This window comes from Sorex araneus, chromosome 4, assembly GCF_027595985.1.
Source record: "Sorex araneus isolate mSorAra2 chromosome 4, mSorAra2.pri, whole genome shotgun sequence".
In the NCBI taxonomy this organism is placed as follows: Eukaryota; Metazoa; Chordata; class Mammalia; order Eulipotyphla; family Soricidae; genus Sorex; species Sorex araneus.
Genome location: NC_073305.1, coordinates 16,956,332 through 16,976,853, shown reverse-complemented (window position 1 = coordinate 16,976,853; position 20,522 = coordinate 16,956,332). Strand labels below are relative to the sequence as shown.

Genomic DNA, 20,522 nt, shown 5'->3' with positions numbered 1-20,522 from the left:
CCAAAATAGCAGCTTGTATTTATATTTTCAGTCTCCTCGAGGTGGACTGCAGGCACACATGAATGAGTGGATGTACTTGGTGTTGTGTTGTGATTTTATTTAATGCAGGCAAAGAACATGCTTGTGCATGCACAACCAGCCCTCACATATGCACTTGTTCACAGCCGAGAAAGTGAAAACGACAACACAAGCCGCTCTCATGAGTTGTCGGCAACCTGTGTGTGTGTTTCTGAAATATTAAAAAGAGGGAAAACACATTTTCAGGAATACTAAGAAACTATTCTCTATCAAGTGGTCTTTCCTCACTCGACAACATTTAAGGGCAAAACATAGTATTTGATTATGGCTCTCTCTTTCTCTCCCTCTTTCTCTCTCTTCTCTTCTCTCTCTCTCTCTATATATATATATATATACATATATATATATATATGTTTAGAAATGTGTGTCCTTCTCCACAGTTCATGATTCTTTCCTATCCTATTTTATTTGAGCATGCAAACTTTTACCACATATTTATTCCAAATGAAAAACTTTGAAACTCAAAAAATATTTTCCCTGTTTTTTTTTAAGTGAAAAAAAATCAGTGCATATATGTAGCACATGCAGACATTCGAAGAGCTTTGATGCGCCTATTCTGAAATTGGGGGGCAGGGGTTCCTGGCAGTTATGTCATTTTGATTTTGCTGACCAGTTAAGTTTTTCACCTGAAAGCCGCTGTTTCAACTAGGCCAGGATTTTAAACTCTATTTTCTAGATGATGATTCAGGTATCAAGTATGAGATTGAAGAGGAAAGCCTGGCGGACTGTAGAGTAATTCCTACCGTAAAATAGGTATTCCATAGAGCTGTCCACTGGGGGAACACGGTCTTCAGACTAGAAAGCAGATTTGGAGTTGAAGCCATTGTGTTACTTCAAGGTTAAATGTTTGAATTATTTGAATATTTTTCTTAATTGTTAAATATCAGGGGTAAAAAAAAAAAGGGACTATAACAGCATTTCTGCACTGGGGGCTGTACAGTTCCTAAGGACGTTTCAAGCGGACCACAGATGTAAATCCCATAAATCAGAAGGTGACGTTTAGTGCAAAGGGATGGAGATGAAGAGGCCGAGGGGGGCCGAGTTGGGAGAAGGTTAAAAAACACGTGTCTTTATTTCTAGTCATGAATAAGTCTTGCAGCCAAAATACATGTGTCTACCTGAATTTTTTTTTCTCATTTTTCCTCTTCATGAATGAGTATGAAGTTTTTGTTGCTGTTGTTGTTGTTGATTGTCTGAGGATATGGGCCAGCGGTGTAGAGGACTTGCCTTGTTAACTCAGGTCGACAGAGAAATAGAAACAGCCTTGATGAAATCCCTGGGGTGGACGGTCACCGGAAACGGCAGCTCTCCCGGCCTTTCCCCCACTCTGCATTTCTTGAATGTTTCGTATCATCCTCACTCTTCTGAGTGGCGATTTCAAGCGCCTCCTAGGCTCGGGGTGTCATTCTCGAGACTTTCCTGCTCTCCTCCTTGGTCTGGATTCCACCTTTTGTCATATCTAGATCCCAGCATCCTTTATCTTCTGAAAATTAGCGCTCCCCTCCAGTTCCCAACTTATTAAAAGACAACAACAAACATAACCCTCTGTGTGGTAGTTGTATTCTTCAGAAAATGAAAGGAGAAAAGGAGAAAAAGATAACCAAACTCCGGTGGTCTGGCCGCTCTGCTACGGAGGGTACGTTTAGTTCAGCAAGGACTCCGAGAGAGACCCAGATGTGTTAAAAGAATTTACAGCCGTATTATTAGAAACATTGCAGCTAGCAAGTACCTTTCCGGTTCCACCCAGATGACCTTTCTCTCCCCTCCTGACGGCAGGGTGCTGAGTGTGACTTTGAGGCTGGGAGTGGAATTTGAGATCACGCCTTCATTCCTCCTCTCTTATGCCCTTCCTTGGCTGGCACTCAGGCAGGTGCTCGCAGCTGACCACAAAAGGTAGCTAGGAAATTAAATCCAGCCGCATGGCCTATGAAGAAGGGAAACATTTCTGTTCCCTTTGGCAACACATACACTCAAATTGATGCAGGATCTCCATGCAAGGATGGCATGCACATTGTGAAATGTTCCTTAGTTTTTAATAAATCTTCCATATATTAAAAAAAAAAGGAAGAAGAAGAAGAACATTTAATTGACAGGGGGAATAGTGAATCCATCAACTAAGGTAGAGGGCCCAGGAAGAAAACTCGGCATGACCTGTAAAGAAGAGAAATATTTGGTTGACTGGGAGAATGGTGATGTCAGCGACCAAAATAGGAGCACGGGAGGTAAAGTATCTCGTGTCTCTGCGCTTATTCTCTATCGCATTATTCCTCTTTATGGTTTTTGTTTGATTTTTTTAGTTTTTCCTTAATAAAGCAATCGGCTGGAGTAAAGTAGGATAGTTATTTTGGTGTTTAATAGTATTCTAGGGAGTTTTCATCAGCTCATTTTAAATTTTGGATGAATGCTTGTTTTGAAATTCTGTTTTTTGTTTTTTTTTTTAAGTATGGGCATTGCATCAGTTATTGTTCTTCAACTCCTTCTGTGTTCCTCTGTCCTGCTGCCTGATTATAAACCTTCACCAGGGGCTTTATCTGTGTCCCTTGGGGCATCTTATTGAATACTGGCATCTTCACTAATTCATCTGGGCCCAATGCTTTGTCGGTTTTAATACTTCTAATTACCTAATTATGTACTATAATGCAGTAACAAAGCCCTTTATCATTTTACTCTTTTCTTAACCCTTTTCTGGCTTAGGAAATCATCTATTTTGTCTCTTTGTTGTCTGAGAAACTCCACAGAATAGACAATGCAGGTATTTTTCTGACTTTTCCTTTATTGCCCCTCTGTTTCCCAATGGAACGCTCCCAACCAACTCCCATCAGCCACCTGAACGCTTGGTTACTGGCATTCTAGACTTGGTGTTTAGTTTACCTCTAGCCCCACTGTTTTTTTTTTAATTCCTCTGTACTTCTGCCACTGGGTAAGATACCCAAAAGGCAGATAGATTTTCCTGGTTATCAAAAAACACATCCAGCTACTTTTGTGATACATTCTGTGGCCAGTGTGCTGATTTGTTGATTGTAGGTTTTCACAACAGGAATAAAACCTATGGAAACCCACAGAATTTTCAAAATCACAAAGATCTGTGCTTGAGAATAACTAACAAATTGAAGTGAAACTCTAAAAATGAAAAATAATTCTCTACTTCTACATTGAGATAATAAAGCGAGAGAATTGGCTACAATTACCATTTTTCCATTTTGCAAATTACAGTGCATGAGGTGATCTAGGGGAGTCTGTCCCAAGGTGCGAAATCCTGTCCCCTATGTCCACCCAGGGGCTGGTGGCGGAAACTCCTGGGCAGTTGATTGTGGATGGTGAGATGCTTTCTGTTTCTTCACTTCAAGAACAGGGAGATTCCATATGACATTCTTTTTTTTTCTGTGAAGGGAGCAGTTGGCCAAATAAGGTTGGGAACCTCTGCACTGAGCTATGATCATCAGTGGTTTAGCAACCCATCAAAAAGAGAGTAAGCGGGCCGCATAGGCCTCTTGCTAGAAGTATGCATCGAGTTAGTCCAGATTTCTACTGCTGCTAATTAACTCCTCAGAACTTAAAACAACGTAGTTGACTGCGTACGATGAATTCACAGCTTGGGCAAGGCTGAGGAGGAAGGTTTGACTCATTTGCGGATATATTTTAATGTATCACAGTTTACAGATGCAGTGATATTTGGCACTGACATTGAGGGAGGATTAAATACAAAACAAGAATTGGCTAGGTAATAGATACACTTTGCTTCAGCCTACTGTTCTCTTTTTCTTAAAGGTGTTTGAGTTTTCCATACAGGAAAAATTTAACTTATGATTTAAAAAAAAATGACGCTGCATTGCTTATAGATTTTGTCTTACTTCAAGATTCAAAACAAAACAGCCACAACCAAACTCTGAATCTCTTGGTATTATTTGGTATGTAAAATTCATCTGAGTTCCTTCACATATCTTGTGAACATTTAAAACAGTTATATTTTAAGTAATAAGCTACAACGAAGCTATTGCTTTTCTGTCAAGTAAATAACCTTAGACTATATTCATCTAAATGTCTTCCTAGAATGCTTTGCTTTCCATCTCTGTCAGATCAACCTTACCCGTTTACCGTCTGGATTCTAATTCTATGACCAAATGCAGAAACTACCAGATAGGATTCTTATTTTATAATAATAATGAAAACAGTAATCGTACTGTGTTTGGAAAGATTGTACTGCGGGTAAGGCACTTGCCTTGCACACAGCTGACCCAGGCTGGATCCCTGGAATTCCAAATGGTCCCCAAGATGTGCCAGAGTGACCCATGAGCACCACTGGGTGTGGGCCAGAAACAAATATATAAAATGTATATATGTATTCATGGGATTTTGCAAACAGGATTATCTGTTACTAGTTTATAATTTGAAAAATCAGTTACCAGTACTGCCACCCTGCTAACAAGCTGGACATGGTAGAGCAGATACTAATCTCTTGATTCAGTGTCCTTACCCAGTAATTTTGAAATTCAACTCGATAATCTCCAAACACTCAGATTAAAACTTCTCTGATTGTCAGTTCTTTTTCTAACTTCTGAAACATTATTTCTTTAATTAAAATTTTATTTTTAGGGAGGATGGAGACGAGATCGGGCTCATTCAGGGTGGCATGGGCTGGAGCGATAGCGCAGCGGGTAGGGCGTTTGCCTTGCATGCCGGCGACCCGGGTTCAATTCCTCTGCCCCTTTCGGATAGCCTGGCAAGCTACTGAGTATTCGATATGCCAAAAACAGTAACAAGTCTCACAATGAGATGTTACTGGTGCCCTCTCGAGCAAATCGATTAGCAATGGGTGACAGTGATGACAGTGGAGGATGGAGAGATAGCTTAGCTGGCAAGGTTCGATCCCCGGCATCCCATATGCTTCCCCGAGCACTGCAAGGAGTGATTCCTGAGTGTGGAACCAGGAGTAAGCCCTGAGAACTGTGGGGTATGGCCCCAAAACAACAGCAACAAAGAGATTTATTTTTGTTCCTACAGTTTGCAATTTTTCAGTACTGACATTGGTAGCACCTCATGCACCTAACACTGCACCTGCCAGCAAAGAGTCTTTCCACCATCAGTGTCCCTCCACCACTGTCTTAGAGTCCCTGCAGTGCTCCCCTCCCCCCACCACAAGACACACCCCTTACCCCCAATCTATGGGAAACTCCACTCATTAGCCAGGTCTTGGAATCTGTTTCTCTTTTGTTTGTTCTTTTCTTTTTTCTTTTCCTTTCACTTTTCTTATCTTTTCCTTTCTTTCCTTCTTTCTTCCTTCCTTTCTTTCTTGAGCTCTATGGATTCTTTATCAAAATTTAGAAAATGAATTATATTTTCTTTAGAGTGTGAAACTTCACAAATTGGCACTTTCACACCAGAGAAGAGGATTATAAGGTAGTGCTGTGACTCAGATATGCTATCTCATGCACATTTTCAGTGGATTGAATATTTGTTCAAATTGGGGAACTTAAATGGTCTATGTGCAATTTAATTCTTTTTTTTTTTTTTTTTTTTTTTTTTTTGCTTTTTGGGTCATACCCAGCGATGCTCAGTGGTTATTCCTGGCTTTGCACTCAGGAATTGCTCCTGGCAGTGCTTGGGGGACTATATGGGATGCCGGGGATCGAACCCAGGTCGGCCGTGTGCAAGGCAAACGCCCTACCCACTGTGCTATCGCTCCGGCCCCTGTGCAATTTAATTCTTGTCAATCTCTAGTTTTTAGTGCTTCCATTGTTTCATGTGTATTTAAATGAAACTATGAGTTGGCATGTATTTACATTTTTACTAGTTAGGTATTAAGCTTGGTACTACACTGCCTATGAATATATGATTTTAGTACTTTCTCCACAACCCATTCAGATTGCAACAAATGCAAAGAATCAGATTATGTGTGCCCAGAAAAATTTCAAAACTTTGTTGAAGGAGGAGGTATACAAAATCATTTAACCATATGATCTGTATCATTTAATATTTTAACATGTTTAAGAACAGGACTAGATTGAATCCAATCAGTGAAGAAGAAGGGGAAACAATTTTACCTCTCAAAAGGATTATTTTTCCTTATTCTACCATTTATACCATTTATACCTTAATGACTAAGTTTTCCCAAGGAGTTTCTCTTCAGCCATTTCTTTTATTAATTACTTGCCCTTCTTTCCTCCTGATTAGTTTGAGATATTTGACTTTCTAAGGGCTTTAGTAACTTCCTACTTCAGTGCATTTGTCATCTTTATGGAACTTCTTTGGCTTCTGTGATGAGCTATTCTTATTCTTGCTCTGAATATATTTTTAGATTAATTTTTCTCTTTAGGAGCTAAGGTCACTGAACCTGCTCAGATTCCCAAAGTAGGGATTCTCTAGAGGGTCTTGGCAGTGAAATCTCTACCGAGAAGTCAGATCAATTTGCTGAGACCCAAGAGTCGTTTATTGTGTCCCCCCTCCCCCCCGCCCCGCACCCAAGAGAGGTCATCTTGTTTAAGAAAGATAGCGTTACTTAAGTCTGTGACAGTTACACACCAGAGTTTCTCAGGCAAAGGCCATATGAATACATGGAGATAAAATATCTGTGTCTTAAAAATCAGGTTCAAGGGTCTACGACCAACCCTGGTTCTATCCCCAGCATGATCTATCCTTGATCATCCTTGAAAGAACCAGGGCAATCCCTGAGCACTGCCAAGTGTAGGCCCCCAGGGTACAGGGGGGGATGGGTTCCAGAAAAGCTTTTCACAGATCGCTAGTGTCGTACCCAGGAAGTCAGCCTGAACCTGAGAGCCCGAGGATGAAGAGCTGAGGACTAAACAGCTGAGCTCCAAGAGATAGGAGGCAGTAAAGTGTTCTAATATATAATAAAACAATGATTATTGCCCCTGAAAGTCATGTTAAAGAGTATCTTTCTGTTCAGTAGTGCCCTGTGCCTCTATGCATTAGGACTTTTCCTCTTCCATCATCCCACATCGCCTCGTTTTCGAGCTCACCAGCGCTTAGTTCTTATCTTCACCTAAAGTACCAGTACTCAGAGGCTAATAACGACCTCTATTCCTGAACCCCTGCTACTTGCCAGGCACTGTTCTGGGTACTTTCACATTATCTCATCTGGATCCCAAGATCAGTATTATTATCTCTGCTTAATAGACGAGGCAGTTCAGCAATCATTTACTCAAGACTATGCAGCTAGCAATTATGCACCAGGAATTTGAACACAGGCTTTTCTTCTCAGGTTTGTGATTATTCCATTTCACTTCGTTATTATGCCCTCTCTGAGCCTTCCTATAAGCCCTATCAGCGTTCCTCTTTCGGGCTGATTCACACGTTAGAGTTGCTCCGATAGTGCTGTCTTTGTTTCTTCCCCTGTTCAAACTGTCTTCTCTGTGCTGCTCTTCCTCAGTTGTGTATTTGGTTCTTTCCAGATCTGCCCGATTCTTCCTCCCGTCCTGCTGCCCTCGTCCTACCTGGCAGGATTTCGCGGCGGTACTTTCCTTTCTTATCACCCATCAGTACATTGTGTACAGTACACTAGGAATCCTCATCTGCTGTGTGCCTCCCCTTCTATTGTGGTTGCCTTCCCCACTCATACTCTACGTTCCTCTTCTAAAAATTCTTGTTCAGACCTTTTGTGATTGTACCTAGTTGTCACTTTACTTTTAGAGAATTTGACATTTTACCTTGGGTCCTTTACTGCCCATTAGTTCTTCTATTACTCTGCATTTGCTTTTTCAGGTCATTGAAATTATACAGTTTTTTTTTGCATCATAAATAGCTGTTAAAATTCCTTCCGAGTGGATATTTGTCCCTTTTTAAAAAAAAATTTCATTGTACCTCAGAGCACCTCATAGAACTTTGACCCAAAGAGCATTTAAGTAATACCCTTCCATGCCATTTGAAATGTACATTTTAATTAAATAAAGTTGACAGGCTGGTCATTTAATAACGGAAATCCTCAAAGTCTTTTACTTTTTTTTGCATCAAAAAGTTCAATGATAATGATTTTTTTCTGAAGGTCATTACTTAGAAAAGGCACATTCTAGTTCTGCAAAGCAAATAGTTAAGACGAAGAAATTGGGCTGGAGATGTGGCTTAGAAGGACAGGATTTTCCATGCTTGCTTGAGATCTGGATTTGATCTTCAGGAAGGAGAAGGGGAAAGAATGAGGAAGAGGATGGAAAGGAGGAAGGGGACGAGGAGGAATAAGAGCCTACGTAGGAAGAAGAGGGAAAAGGAGGAGGGGAAGGGAAGATGGGAACGGGGGGAAGAAAGTGTGAGGATCTGGGAGGTAGGTGAAAGGGCTTACGGGGCCTGATTTGGTTCCTGATGTCACATAGTCTCGAGCCCCTAACAGAGTGAACCGCACACAAGCACGAGGCCGGGTGTGACCCCCAAGCACCCTGTGTGCCCGCCCCCTCCCCCCACACCAAAAATGCAAGATCGGCTCATTTAATTTTATTAGAGCAAAGCAAAACCCTGCCCTAAATGTGTAGGCTATAATTTATTTTACTTAAAAATGGTTTTCAGCATGTGATGGCTTTCCACATATGAAGACATCTGAGATATTTGGATGTTGAAGAGGATCATTTCCCTCGTGGTATATTTCCCCATCTCGCGCCTTCTTTCCCATAACCTCTCAGGCCTGACAATGGCCTAGGTTGCTCGGCAAATACAGACGTGCACTAAAACCTAACAGAGCCCTGGGCATCGTACACAGATGAGAGTTTGCAGGTAATTCTTCGGCTTTTGCTAGTCAGTGACAATCTTCTGTTTTCTTTTTTTTTCTTCTCAGGTTTCCTGAAATGCAGTTTTTCCAACAAGAAAATGTGAGAAAAATTCTTACAGATGTTCTTTTCTGTTATGCTAGAGAGAACGAGCAGTTGCTTTATAAACAGGTAATGAAAATATGGTACAGGTGGCATCCATTGACTCAGAATTTTCTATACAGCTTGACAAATGATAGAGCAATAATGTAGCCTTTATTGTATCCAAAGTTGTATCATAATAGTAAAGCAATCAAAGAGCTGCTTGTCAGCTGCATGGTGGGCAAAGTAAGCCCATTGAAGCACATATGCTTCTTCCTGATTATAAGACATTCCACCAAATTGTCTTCGAGAAGGCGTTCAATCTTTTCTTTCAACTTTTGGGAGTTTGTTTATAAACAGCATCTTTGAAGCCAATCTTGTAATAAAACTTTCCCGAGTTGTATGTATAAACATTGTTCCTAAGCCCAGCATTTATAAATATGTGACATGCCACAGAAAAAAAAAATAATAATCTGCTGTCCTTTTGCTTCTTTACATTTTCCTTGTCACATGACTTCAGAAAATCCCTCTGAATTTTTTGAAATTTTTACCCAGTTTATTATAAGGATCCTTTTGTTTTTATTCATCTCGGTATTTAAGCAAATTTTGATGATGTTTTATTTCAATAGAAATATGTGTTAATTTACACAGTACCTAGTAGGTAATAATGAAATATCTGGATTTTTCTAAAGGTTATTATTCTAATAAAAGTGCATATTTACATAAAACCTTGAAAGTGGAGGGGATAAACCATACCTGTTTCTGCTGAGGAATTGCTCCTCAATCTCTGCAATGGTGCTTGGGGGGTCGTACATAATGCCCAGGATCAAACCTTGGTTGGTCGCATGAAGGGCAAGCACCTTACCCACTGAGCTATCTCTCCTGTCCCACACATTGTTTCTTATTTAATATATTCTCCAAATATATAATAAGTGGGAATTCGAATCAGATTAGTAATTCTCTGGGACTGGAGAAATAGTAAAGTGGGTAAGGTACTTGCATTGCATTAAGTTGGACCAGGTGTGATTGCTAGCACCCCGCATGGCCCCTGAAACCTGTCAGAAGTGACCCCTGAGCATAGGGCCAGGAGTAAGTCCTAAACACCCCCAGTATAGCCCAACATCAACCCCCACAAATTAGTAATTCTCTGAGATTGTGAAATGATGACATATCCAAGAGGTGATCATCTAACCAGTTTAATAGAACAGCTGTATGGTAATCACTGTAGCACTGTTGTCCCGTTGTTCATCAGTTTGCTCGAGCAGGCACCAGTAATGTCTCCATTGTGAGACTTGTTATTATTGTTTTTGGCATCTCGGGTAGCTTGCCAGGCTCTCCGCAAGGGACAGAGGAATCAAACCCGGGTCAGCTGCATGCAAGGTAAATGCCCTAGCCACTGTGCTCCAATCCTGGGCTGGAGCAATGGTAATAACAATGCATTTAATTTAAAGTAAACTTGGTAATAGTCAACTTTTAGAGTGGGAAGTGAAAAAAATGTCACGTTCATAGTAGCAAGAAAAACTATGTAACATTAAGAAATAAATTCAAAATATCAGTCCAAAAGCAATTTGAAGAAAACTATTAATGCTATTGAAGGACATAGGTCATTTGGATATGGAGAAATTATAACATGGCTTTAGAGTGAAGGACATTCAATAAAAATATTGCTTCTTACCAAATGAGTAAATAAGCGTTATTATTCCAGCAAGAATCTGACAGTCATGCTTCTTAAGCAGTGGATATCCTATTTTAAATTTATCCCCTAAAACCTTAATAATTTTAAGGGAGATAAATATACCTTAGTAGTTAAAAGCAGTAGGTGTAGACGCTAATGCTTCATTTAAATTAGAGCTCCACCATTTATTAGGTACATAATAGACAAGTTACTTAGCTAACTTTCTAATCCCTAGACTCATTATCTGTAAAATGGAAGCAATCAGAGTTTCAACTTTGCAGTTTAAAAAGCTAATACTTGCTCGGTTCATGTTGGTGGTACTGATAGTTAATTATATCGTCATCACTCAAATGTGTTGGAGTTACCACTGAATTTAGACTAAGGGGAGAATGGCAGAAGGAGATGTGAAGACTTCGATAAAAGTTCTGTGATCAAACCAGTGTGGTGGCAGGACAGGACTCTACAAGTTGATCACTGTAACAAACTACGAACTGGTCTGAATATATGTGATCTTAATATACTAAGAATATGTAATATTCTTTCTAAAAGTTTTTCCTTTTTTGTGGGGTTACATCCATCGGTACTCAGGTTACTCCTGGCTCTGCACTCAGGAGTCACTCCTGGTGACGCTGCAGGGACCATATGGGATGCCGGACATTGAATCCTGGTGGGCCACGTGCAAGGCAAATGCCTGACCCAGAATATACTATCATTCCAGCCCCAAGCATATGTGATATTCTTATCAGGACGTTTTTATTTACTGGGAAAGGATAATAACTAGCCTGGTGACTTTCCACAGAGAGAGAAGATTAAGTGCCTTTATTGGATTAAGTACCTTTACAAAAACTGAAAGTCTGTAAAAATACCAAGGAAAGAATATAAGGAAAATTTTAATAATCTGGAATAGGAAAAGCCTTCCTACACAGGATACACTAACCAGGAGTCATTCACAAAATCCAAAGATTAAAAACAAATCAAAGACCAGATTGGAAGGAAATAAACCGTTATTAGCATAGCATTTGTAAGAAACAAGAAATAGAAAATCCCACTCAAGATGACTTAATCTCTGTTTCCTAACTAGCATATGTTGCAAGAAGTTGGGGGCATGGCGGGGCGGGGTGGGAGAAAGCAGGATGACTCTGGAGCACTAATTAGTTCAGTAGCTCAGAATCTTCATCAATAATCCGGGTTTATTTCTGTTTTTCTGTTTTCATTGTTTTTGTTTTTGTCGTCAAATCTCTCTCCTTCATGCCCCCTCCTTCTCTTTCAAATATTTGAGACTACATAACGGTAAAAAAAAAAAAAAAAGGGATGGCTTAATTAACAAGAAAATTGGGTCAAAGAGATTGTACATGCAGGTAAACCACTTGTCTTCCACGTACCCTACCTGGGTTTGATCCCCAGCACTGCCAGGAGTGGTCCCTGAGCACTGAGCCAGGGAGACGTCCTGAACACTGCTGGGTGTGGCCCCAAAGACAGAAATAAATAAATAAGTGAAATTCTCTCAGAGCTGGAAACAGGAGATTGTCCAGAGGTTAGGTTCAATTCCCGGCACCACGTGGCCCCCTGAGCCCGGCCAGGGGCAGCCCTAGAGGTGCCGAAGCACCCGTGGGTGTGGTCCACGAGGCCCTGACACTGCAGGGAGAGCAGGAGAAGCAGCCCAAAGCCCAGGGCCCTGGCACGTATCCCCCGGACTGGGTGGTCCAGTCTGGCTGGTGGAGCCTCGATCTCAAGAGCCCAGATTGGGAGGCCCAGTTTTTTTTAAAATAAGAACTACCCCAAATTACACATTTTCTCTTTTTCTTCAGAGAAAGAAAGAAATGTAGATTTTAAGAAGTATTATTATAGCGGAAGCATGCTGCATGGACAGGGACTGCAAAAATGTAACTGCACGTGTCATTGCATGACATATATGGGTCACTCCCTGTTCGTTTGCAAGGAGGATTGGCCTGCAGTGTGGAAGATCAGATTCTTGATCATTCAGGCAGCCCGTCCATTGCCGAGTAAAAATGATTATTAGCTTCCTTCTGGACACCGCTTATGATATTAAATTAATATAATTTAAATTATGACCTGCGCATGTTTAAAATACTATAGATTCTGTGCAGAGAGATACCTTGCAGTAAAAGGACTGACTATTTAAGCCAGATCAAATTGAAGAAAAAGACCTTGAGTTTCATCACAAGCTGTTAAAGCTATTATTTTGTACTAGGTGACACCCCGTTTAACATCGACCATATTGTTAATAGTTATGGGATTTTATTGAATTAATGAGACTGTTATCATGTAGGAGAATGTCTTGCTGAGTTAATTGAAACTGCAGAGATTATATAAATGGTATTAATGAACTTTGACTGCCTGATGCCTCAGCTTTAATAAAGACTGCTTGGTGGGCTAAATGAACACAGGCAGATAAAAGAACAGGTTCAATTTTGTGAGCCTACAGGCTGTTGACGAACAAAACTTTGTTACCTTTATTTTCAACTGGCGTGAGTTTGAAGTGCAAAGCCTACTGACAATCCAGCAGGGAGACAGGCCGTAAGGAAGCAGAAATGCTGACGGTGTCGATTGAAGGCAGATCTACATTTGGGGAAGCGGGGAGTTCCCTGATAATCCATTATTTTTATTAGATGTCAAATTTATGCTTTGTCATATTGAAATTACAGTCATATTTTACATGGTTCTCTCTTGCTGCGTAGGTATCTCTATACTTACCACTGATACTTAACCACTTATAATCATTAATCAGTTCTGCTGGTCTAAAATTGAAAATAAAATCAAACGCTCTCTTCCAAGTCTCTTGGAGAAAATATCCCCGATTTAGCTGGAACTCAGTACTGCAGTTGCAAAAGACTGCCTTAATGGTATTTAGGAACTCTTCATGAGTTGATTCCATGAGGACCCTTACTTCTTGATTTAATGATTAAAATTTGAAATACTCGTTTGCACTTTACTTAGTATACTTTGAGTTTTACCGGTGTGTTGCTATGTTTGAGTGGTGAACTCGTCCTTCATTTACCTCTGTGTAGTGAGACCTTCTACATGCAGAGTCTGTATCAGGAGCAAGTTTTTCACACAGGTACCTGCAAGTATAGACACACACATCACCAATCGCAGATTGTAACTAAATAGACACTTCTCTACTCAATTTATTATCTTGTTGCTGTTCCTTCTACCCTGCAAGCTCCATAATGGTTAGGAACGTGCCCCCTTCATTCACTTTAGTGTTTCCAGCACACCCTATATATAGTTAAATAATTTTTGGAATAAAGGAAGACAAGTGAAGTATGAATAAATGGTTACAGAGAGGAAACTAGTGCCAAAGAACCTGGAGAGGGGAGAACACACTTTCAAAGGTGGGAACAAGCGTTTAGTCAAGAGCTCATTCTACTAAGACAGCCATAATTTCTCAGACATATACCAGGTTGGGGAAACCACTCAGTCAGAAGATCACCACCCCTGCCGGCGCTGTCTCCAAACACTTGGTAATTTACACGATATAGACCATTTGCATTGGAAACCTGGTGATTTTAAAATGTCTATTGTTTTCTCAAGTTAGTGCACTGTCCATAAAAATTGCAGTATTTTGTTTAATACTTTGTATAACTAAATGATATGGATGTTTATCTGCATGAAAAAAAAATAAGAATAACAGAAAAAAAAAGTAGGAAGTATGTAGGCATAGAACTTTTTCAGCTCCAGTCATCACAATAGTAATATTTTGGTTGATGCACAAACCCAGGCCAAAGAGGTAGCAGAGAGGTTAAGGACTATGCTCATCTGTACGCAGCCTAGGTTTAATTCTCAGCACCACGCGGTCACCTGAGCATCCCTGGTTGCAGCCTTAGAGGTCTCCACCTTCACCTCAGCAGTGCTAAGATTGCCCACAGAGTCCCTGTCACCTCAGTGCTTAGGCAGCACCATGTACTCGGGTCTTGCATGAACCACAGGCCTTATTGACTGACAGTTATGAGAGGGGTCCCTAGACCTCCAAGCACCATCTGGGAGACGCTTCCTCTTTACACCCCCTAAAATGAAATGTACAGACCAATGGGATACCAGTGTATCAGAGAGAGAAAGAGAGTCAGAGACAGAGAGCTAAATATATGATAAAGTTGATGTTTCAGAACTCTTGGAAGAAGCTAAGATTCCATAAATCATTGATTAATAAACCAGTTTAGCTTTTAGAGAAAAAAAAGTATTTTTTTAGATCAAAAATAAATCCCAGATGGATAAATAATTAACTGTGTGCATCTTACTTCATTTAGAAAAGTTATCTTCGTGGGCTAGAAAAATAATACAGCAGGTACATTGCCTTGTATGTGGCCGACCTCGGTTCAATCCCCTGCCCTCCCTGTGGTCCCCCAAGACCTGCCAGGTTTGATTCCTGAGCACAGAGCCACAAATAAACCCTGGCACCACCAGTATGGCCCAAGATCAACAGCAACAATAACAAATTGCTACAGGATTTGTTCATTTGGGGGCCAGGGAGATGGTTGAAGAGTCTGAAGCTCATGAGACCTTTGATACCAAGGCTGTCCGTAAGCAATGCCAGGCTTACTTCTGAATACTCCCAGGGGTTCTGGGCCTGAGGCAAGCATTGAAGGGTCATCTAGCGTGGTTGAGCTAGTGCCATTAGTCACTGCAGGTGACCCCCTGCATCCCTGAGCACTACTTGCAAGGCTCCCCATTCTGAAGAAAAATGGACCCTTTTTGTTTTAGAGGGTTCAATCTCATCTTTTTTTTAAATGCAGGGTAGTATTTTGTTGAGTATTTATAATTGGCTTGAATGTGAATAAATGAATGAACTTGCTCCCCAAACACAACAAAATTCTAAACCTACTGAAAAGAATGATGGTTACCAAGGGGAAGGTGAGAGGGAGAGAAGGGGAAGAGAGACGTGAGGAGAGGGACCGGGTTGGTGGGGGAATAACTCGGGAATTTGTTGGGGGACCAGTGACAACTGTATATGGAGAGAGTTGTCAGACTAAATCTCTGAGCTTTGATATTGTCACATCAGTGAAAACACTAAAATAAAAAGTAAAGGAACCATTTACTTACCTAATCTTAATATGAGGGCACTGCTTTTAGGCATGAAAGTAAACCACGAATCCATAAAGGATGATTTATTGATTTGGCTGTTTTGAGTTGTACAGCTTCACTGTGACGTAAGATAGCATTTGAAAGCAGAAGACATGATAAATACAGAAAAAAAATTTCCAACAAAAGTGACTTAAGGTTTAATACCCTGAATTGATGAGAAACTAATTCTACAAATCATCGGGGGGAAAAGGAAACACTTAAGCTTCATTAAGAGAAAATGGGCAATTCATTAAAGAAAATGGCCAATGAAATGTATGCATTCAGTCTCACTAGCATTTAAATAATTTAAAACAACAACTAAACTATTAAACTTGACAGAATTTTTTAAAAAGCACTAGAAATATGGCGGAGGATGTGTGAGATGGCAGTTTTAATTTGTAAAGTAAGAGAATTCTTTTTGTAGGGAAGGGGAGAAGGGGGGATGGAGAGAGAAAGTGAGGGAGGGAGGGAGAGAGAGAGATTTCAGGTACTTTAACAACTGCTTTTATAATTAACCCAGAATGTCCTACTTTGAGCATTTAAAGGAAACTATTAGAAATAGGTAAAGATATTTTCTTTCTTTTTTTGTTTTAAACTTTCTCTTTTATTTGCTTTTAACTTCATTCCTTCATTTCACTGTGTGGTTTTGTGCCTCACACTTTTCTGCACTAAGAGTTACTGTTATTTTGATGATTAAAAATTATGATGCTTAGTTTTTGTTTGTTGTGGAGGAAGGAATGGTTAATGCCTCACCCCCCCCCAAGACTTACTCCTGGCTTTGTGCTCAGGGATCACTCTTGCAAAGAGGCTTGGGGGACCATATGTGGTGCTGGGAATCAGAACAGGGCTGGCCATACGCAAGGCAAGCACTGTCCCCCCTGTACTGTCTCTCCGGCCTCCAGCTCTTGTTTTAGGAATGAACCTACCAAAATTGTAGCACCATTTACCATGACCAAATTTTCCTCTACCCAGCTCCCACCTTCACTTTCCTCCGCTGGCAACACGCCACATCACCACCTCTTGATGATTTTAAAGCACAGGGAGTGCACGTTGATTATTTCTGTCTGGTTCTCTACTGTATTCTTCTCAGGATAGCTTCTTGAATTTTTGTTTAGTAAAGAGACATTTACCTAAAAAGACTGAAGTGATGTGAGACCCTTTTGTCAAAGAGGTAAGACACAAATAAGTTGTGAGTAGCTCATCCACTATTCTGTAGAAATATCATGAAATGCTTTCATTCAGGACTACTGATTACTTATAAGTGAACTTTGATCAAATCAAGATTCAATTTTGTGATAACTAGCTTGCTGAAAATACCACAAGTCTGTGCTGAGGGCCCTGCCTTTCTCTTAATAGGAAATATTGTACAACTCGACCAGTTTTCCAGTTTTACTATTTTTATATCCTGTTAAGGTGTTGTATTTTTCTTTTGTTTTTGTCTTGTCTTTTTATGAACATCATTCATTATTATTAAGCAAAAGGAAAATGATAATTCACTCACTTTAAGGGTACAAAACATATATAATGTATTTCACTTTCTGGAAGTTTTGAATGTGGAATCCTTACTTCCTCTAAGATAGCAGATAATAATGGGATTTTAATAATACCCTTTAAATACAACTTAGTAATTCATTTTATGCCTGTATGGGCTGGAGCAATAGCATAGCGGGTAGGGCGTTTGCCTTGCATGCAGCCAACCCAGGTTCAATTCCTCTGCCCCTCTCAAAGAGCCTGGCAAGCTACCAAGAGTACCCCGCCCACACGACAGAGCCTGGCAAGCTACCCATGGCGTATTCGATATGCCAAAAACAGTAACAACAAGTCTCACAATGGAGACATTACTGGTGCCTGCTCGAGCAAATCGATGAGCAGCGGGTTGACAGTGACAGTGATATTTCTATGGTATGGAAGTCATCCAGTAAATTGATAGGAAAAAAGATGTGTGGTAATATTCTGATGAATCATGTTGAGATTCATGCTTTAAGAACTTTGTTTTCCATTATACCTGCTAAAGGTTGCTTCTTTTATTATCCAGCATTTCCAGCTAGCTGCCTCCAGCTCATTCTTAAATCTACAGACATCCTAATTTTGCTCCATTATATAATGAAAACATTGGATGTAATTTCCTTCGGTCTACAGTTCTTAGTTGCCCTTCTTACCGCAGAGCCTTACACTGTAGCTCATGATTATAATTTGCATAAGTGAAATTCATATTTATGAGTACCGATCTTGAAGCAACTGACAGGTGCAAGGTTCTCTAACCATGCCAATTTATTGTTTGTTGTGTCACTTAAAAGAGCTGCTCTCCCACATTCGGAAGAATACGGGCTGTGGTTGAATTGGAATCAGATTCTAAAAGTAGATGAAATCTCATCTCGTCGCTTTTCTGTTTGTGCCTCTCTGTGTGACATGGAAATGCTGTTGGCGGGGTTCAGTTGCAGAAGCACTTCAACGGGGCTTTTCCTGCCCACGGGTGGACCCCAGCCCCCGACCCTAATTACTCTTCCGCTTCTGTTTCAGGGCATGCATGAGCTCTTAGCGCCCATCGTCTTTATCCTCCACTGTGACCACCAAGCCTTTCTTCACGCCTGTGAGTCTGCACAACCAAGGCAAGTTTTTATGAGCTCCCAGTGTTTTTTCATCTCACGGGGATCTTTTTCACCTGAACATTTTTTAAACTGAAGTCGCTTTAAAAAAAAAATAGTAAGCGATTTGATCGTGTTTCGCACCACGGTGTCTTCATTGCTCTTACTAATTAAAATCCCAGATCTTCTATGGGGCATATTTGGAATCATTCGTATCCTTGCAAATCCAAAATCTTGCGTTAGCGCAAGACAGAGATAGATACGCATGAAAAAGAGCAAGGTTTGGTTGTAATGGCAGAGCACTAAAGGTGGTTAGTAGTCATATATATTATCCTCTAACAGCTCAGTCTTTCTCTCTAAACCTTATCTTTGGGATCCACCATCATCGTCAGGTTTGACTCAATTGAGTTCACAAGTGGAAAATAGTACAAGTAACCCTAGCCTACAAATGATTTTTTTTTTTGCTTTTTGGGTCACACCCGGCGATGCACAGGGGTGACTCCTGGCTCTGCACTCAGGAATTACTCCTGGCGGTGCTCAGGGGGACTATATGGGATGCTGGGAATCAAACCGGGGTCGGCTACATGCAAGGCAAATGCCCTACCTGCTGTGCTATCGCTCCAGCCCCAATGATTTTTTAAAAAGACTTGTCCTTGTGGAAAATGACTTTAGTGAGAGTATTTAACTCTGTTTGTTAAAATTGCTTTTTTTTAACCTAAAGTACCTTAACTGGCAGGGAAGACAGCAAGATCATAACTTTGTCTTGAGGACTCCACACGCTAGTCCATCTATATGCAGAAAATAAAAATTGAACATACAGTATTTCATGTGTTTACCTGTATGCTCCTTATCATGCACATGTGGTCACCTATTTTATTGAACATATAACATAAGCACTTGTTAATTCAGGTTTGCTAGGTTATATATACAAATAATTTTTAAGATTTTCCAGTTCTACTGAGCTTAGTAGATCTGAAATAGTAATCCTGTCTTAACTCTCTCACCTGTGCAAAACCTGTGTTTGGTCCCCGTGTCGTATCTCCCCTCCTTCCTCCCAGCATCATTGGGATTAGCCCTCGTGGCCCCTGAACTAATTTTTTTCAAAAGTAAAAGCAGCACTTCCTGATGGAATCTTACACGGTACTATCACTGAAATCGATGCTGAAATATGATTAAAATAATATTATTATGATTATATCTATTTGACCAGTCACTATATTACTATATATTTTTGTTCTGTTTTAGAATAATCAGTTGTAGATCAGGCACACTTAAGGAATATATTGTAACATGAATACTTAGTTTTCTTACTGTGATACAAATAGCAAAGCTAATTAATTTTTAATCTTTATAAAAAGGATTTCATTTGTTACTGGATCTGTTCTTTTTATTAAAAATCAGGTTTTGTATTTGCACATTTTATGAAAGTTGATTTATAAAATAAGGCAACCTCTGCATCTCATTCCATTAAAAACTTCCTAATTTTGATTATTTGTGTGCTTTTTTTTTCTTTAAGTGAGGAAATGAAAGCTCTTTTGAACCCTGAGTATCTGGAACATGATGCCTAGTAAGTGCAAAATCTTTCATATTTTTTATTTATTTTATACCATTGGTACTTTAGTTAAAAGGTTAACATTTCTCATGCTTATCTTTTTCAGTGCAATGTTCTCACAACTTATGGAAACTGCAGAACCTTGGTTTTCAACTTTTGAGCATGATGGTCAAAAGGTAAATCTTAAAATGCAGATTTTTTTTTCTTTTTGGATCACACCCAGCGATGCACAGGGGTTACTCCTGGCTCATGCAATCAGGAATGACTCCTGGCGGTGCTCGGGGATCATATGGGATGCTGAGAATCGAACCCAGGTCATCCACGTGCAAGACAAACGCCCTACCTACCCATTCTACTATGGCTCCAACCAACCCCTTAAAATACAGATTTTTCAGTATATTTGAGGGAACAAATTATTTCATTCTATAGCAACATATCATCAAAGCCATTATCATTGCTATAGAGAAATGAAAAGTTAAAAATACTCTTGGAATGAAATTGATACACTGTCATTGAGGTCCGTATATAAACTCTGTGCCAGTTTTTTAATGCAGCACAATTGCATTTTTGCATCAGTCTAATCTTACTCCTTTCAACTAAAATTTTTATTGTGATATAACTCTAGCATACCATAAAATTCACCTTTCAAAATGTGTAATTTATACACTGATGTAATTCACATCTCATTTGAGGTGTAGGGGCCACACCCAACAGGGCTCCAGGGATCACACAGTGCTGGGGATCAAACCTGGGACTCTCGT

General features: G+C 40.1%; 1 protein-coding gene across 3 annotated transcripts in view; it reads left to right on the top strand.

The window, feature by feature from the left end:
* The window catches only part of TBC1D5 (TBC1 domain family member 5), a 536,851-nt gene that overhangs the window by 311,084 nt on the left and 205,245 nt on the right, over nucleotides 1–20,522 (top strand). For all 3 annotated transcript variants that reach the window (XM_055135278.1, XM_055135279.1, XM_055135277.1), the window contains 4 exons: nucleotides 8,855–8,957; nucleotides 18,145–18,233; nucleotides 19,726–19,776; nucleotides 19,868–19,937. In XM_055135278.1, the coding sequence (XP_054991253.1) occupies nucleotides 8,855–8,957; nucleotides 18,145–18,233; nucleotides 19,726–19,776; nucleotides 19,868–19,937 (313 nt within the window). The remainder of the gene's footprint in view (nucleotides 1–8,854; nucleotides 8,958–18,144; nucleotides 18,234–19,725; nucleotides 19,777–19,867; nucleotides 19,938–20,522) is intronic.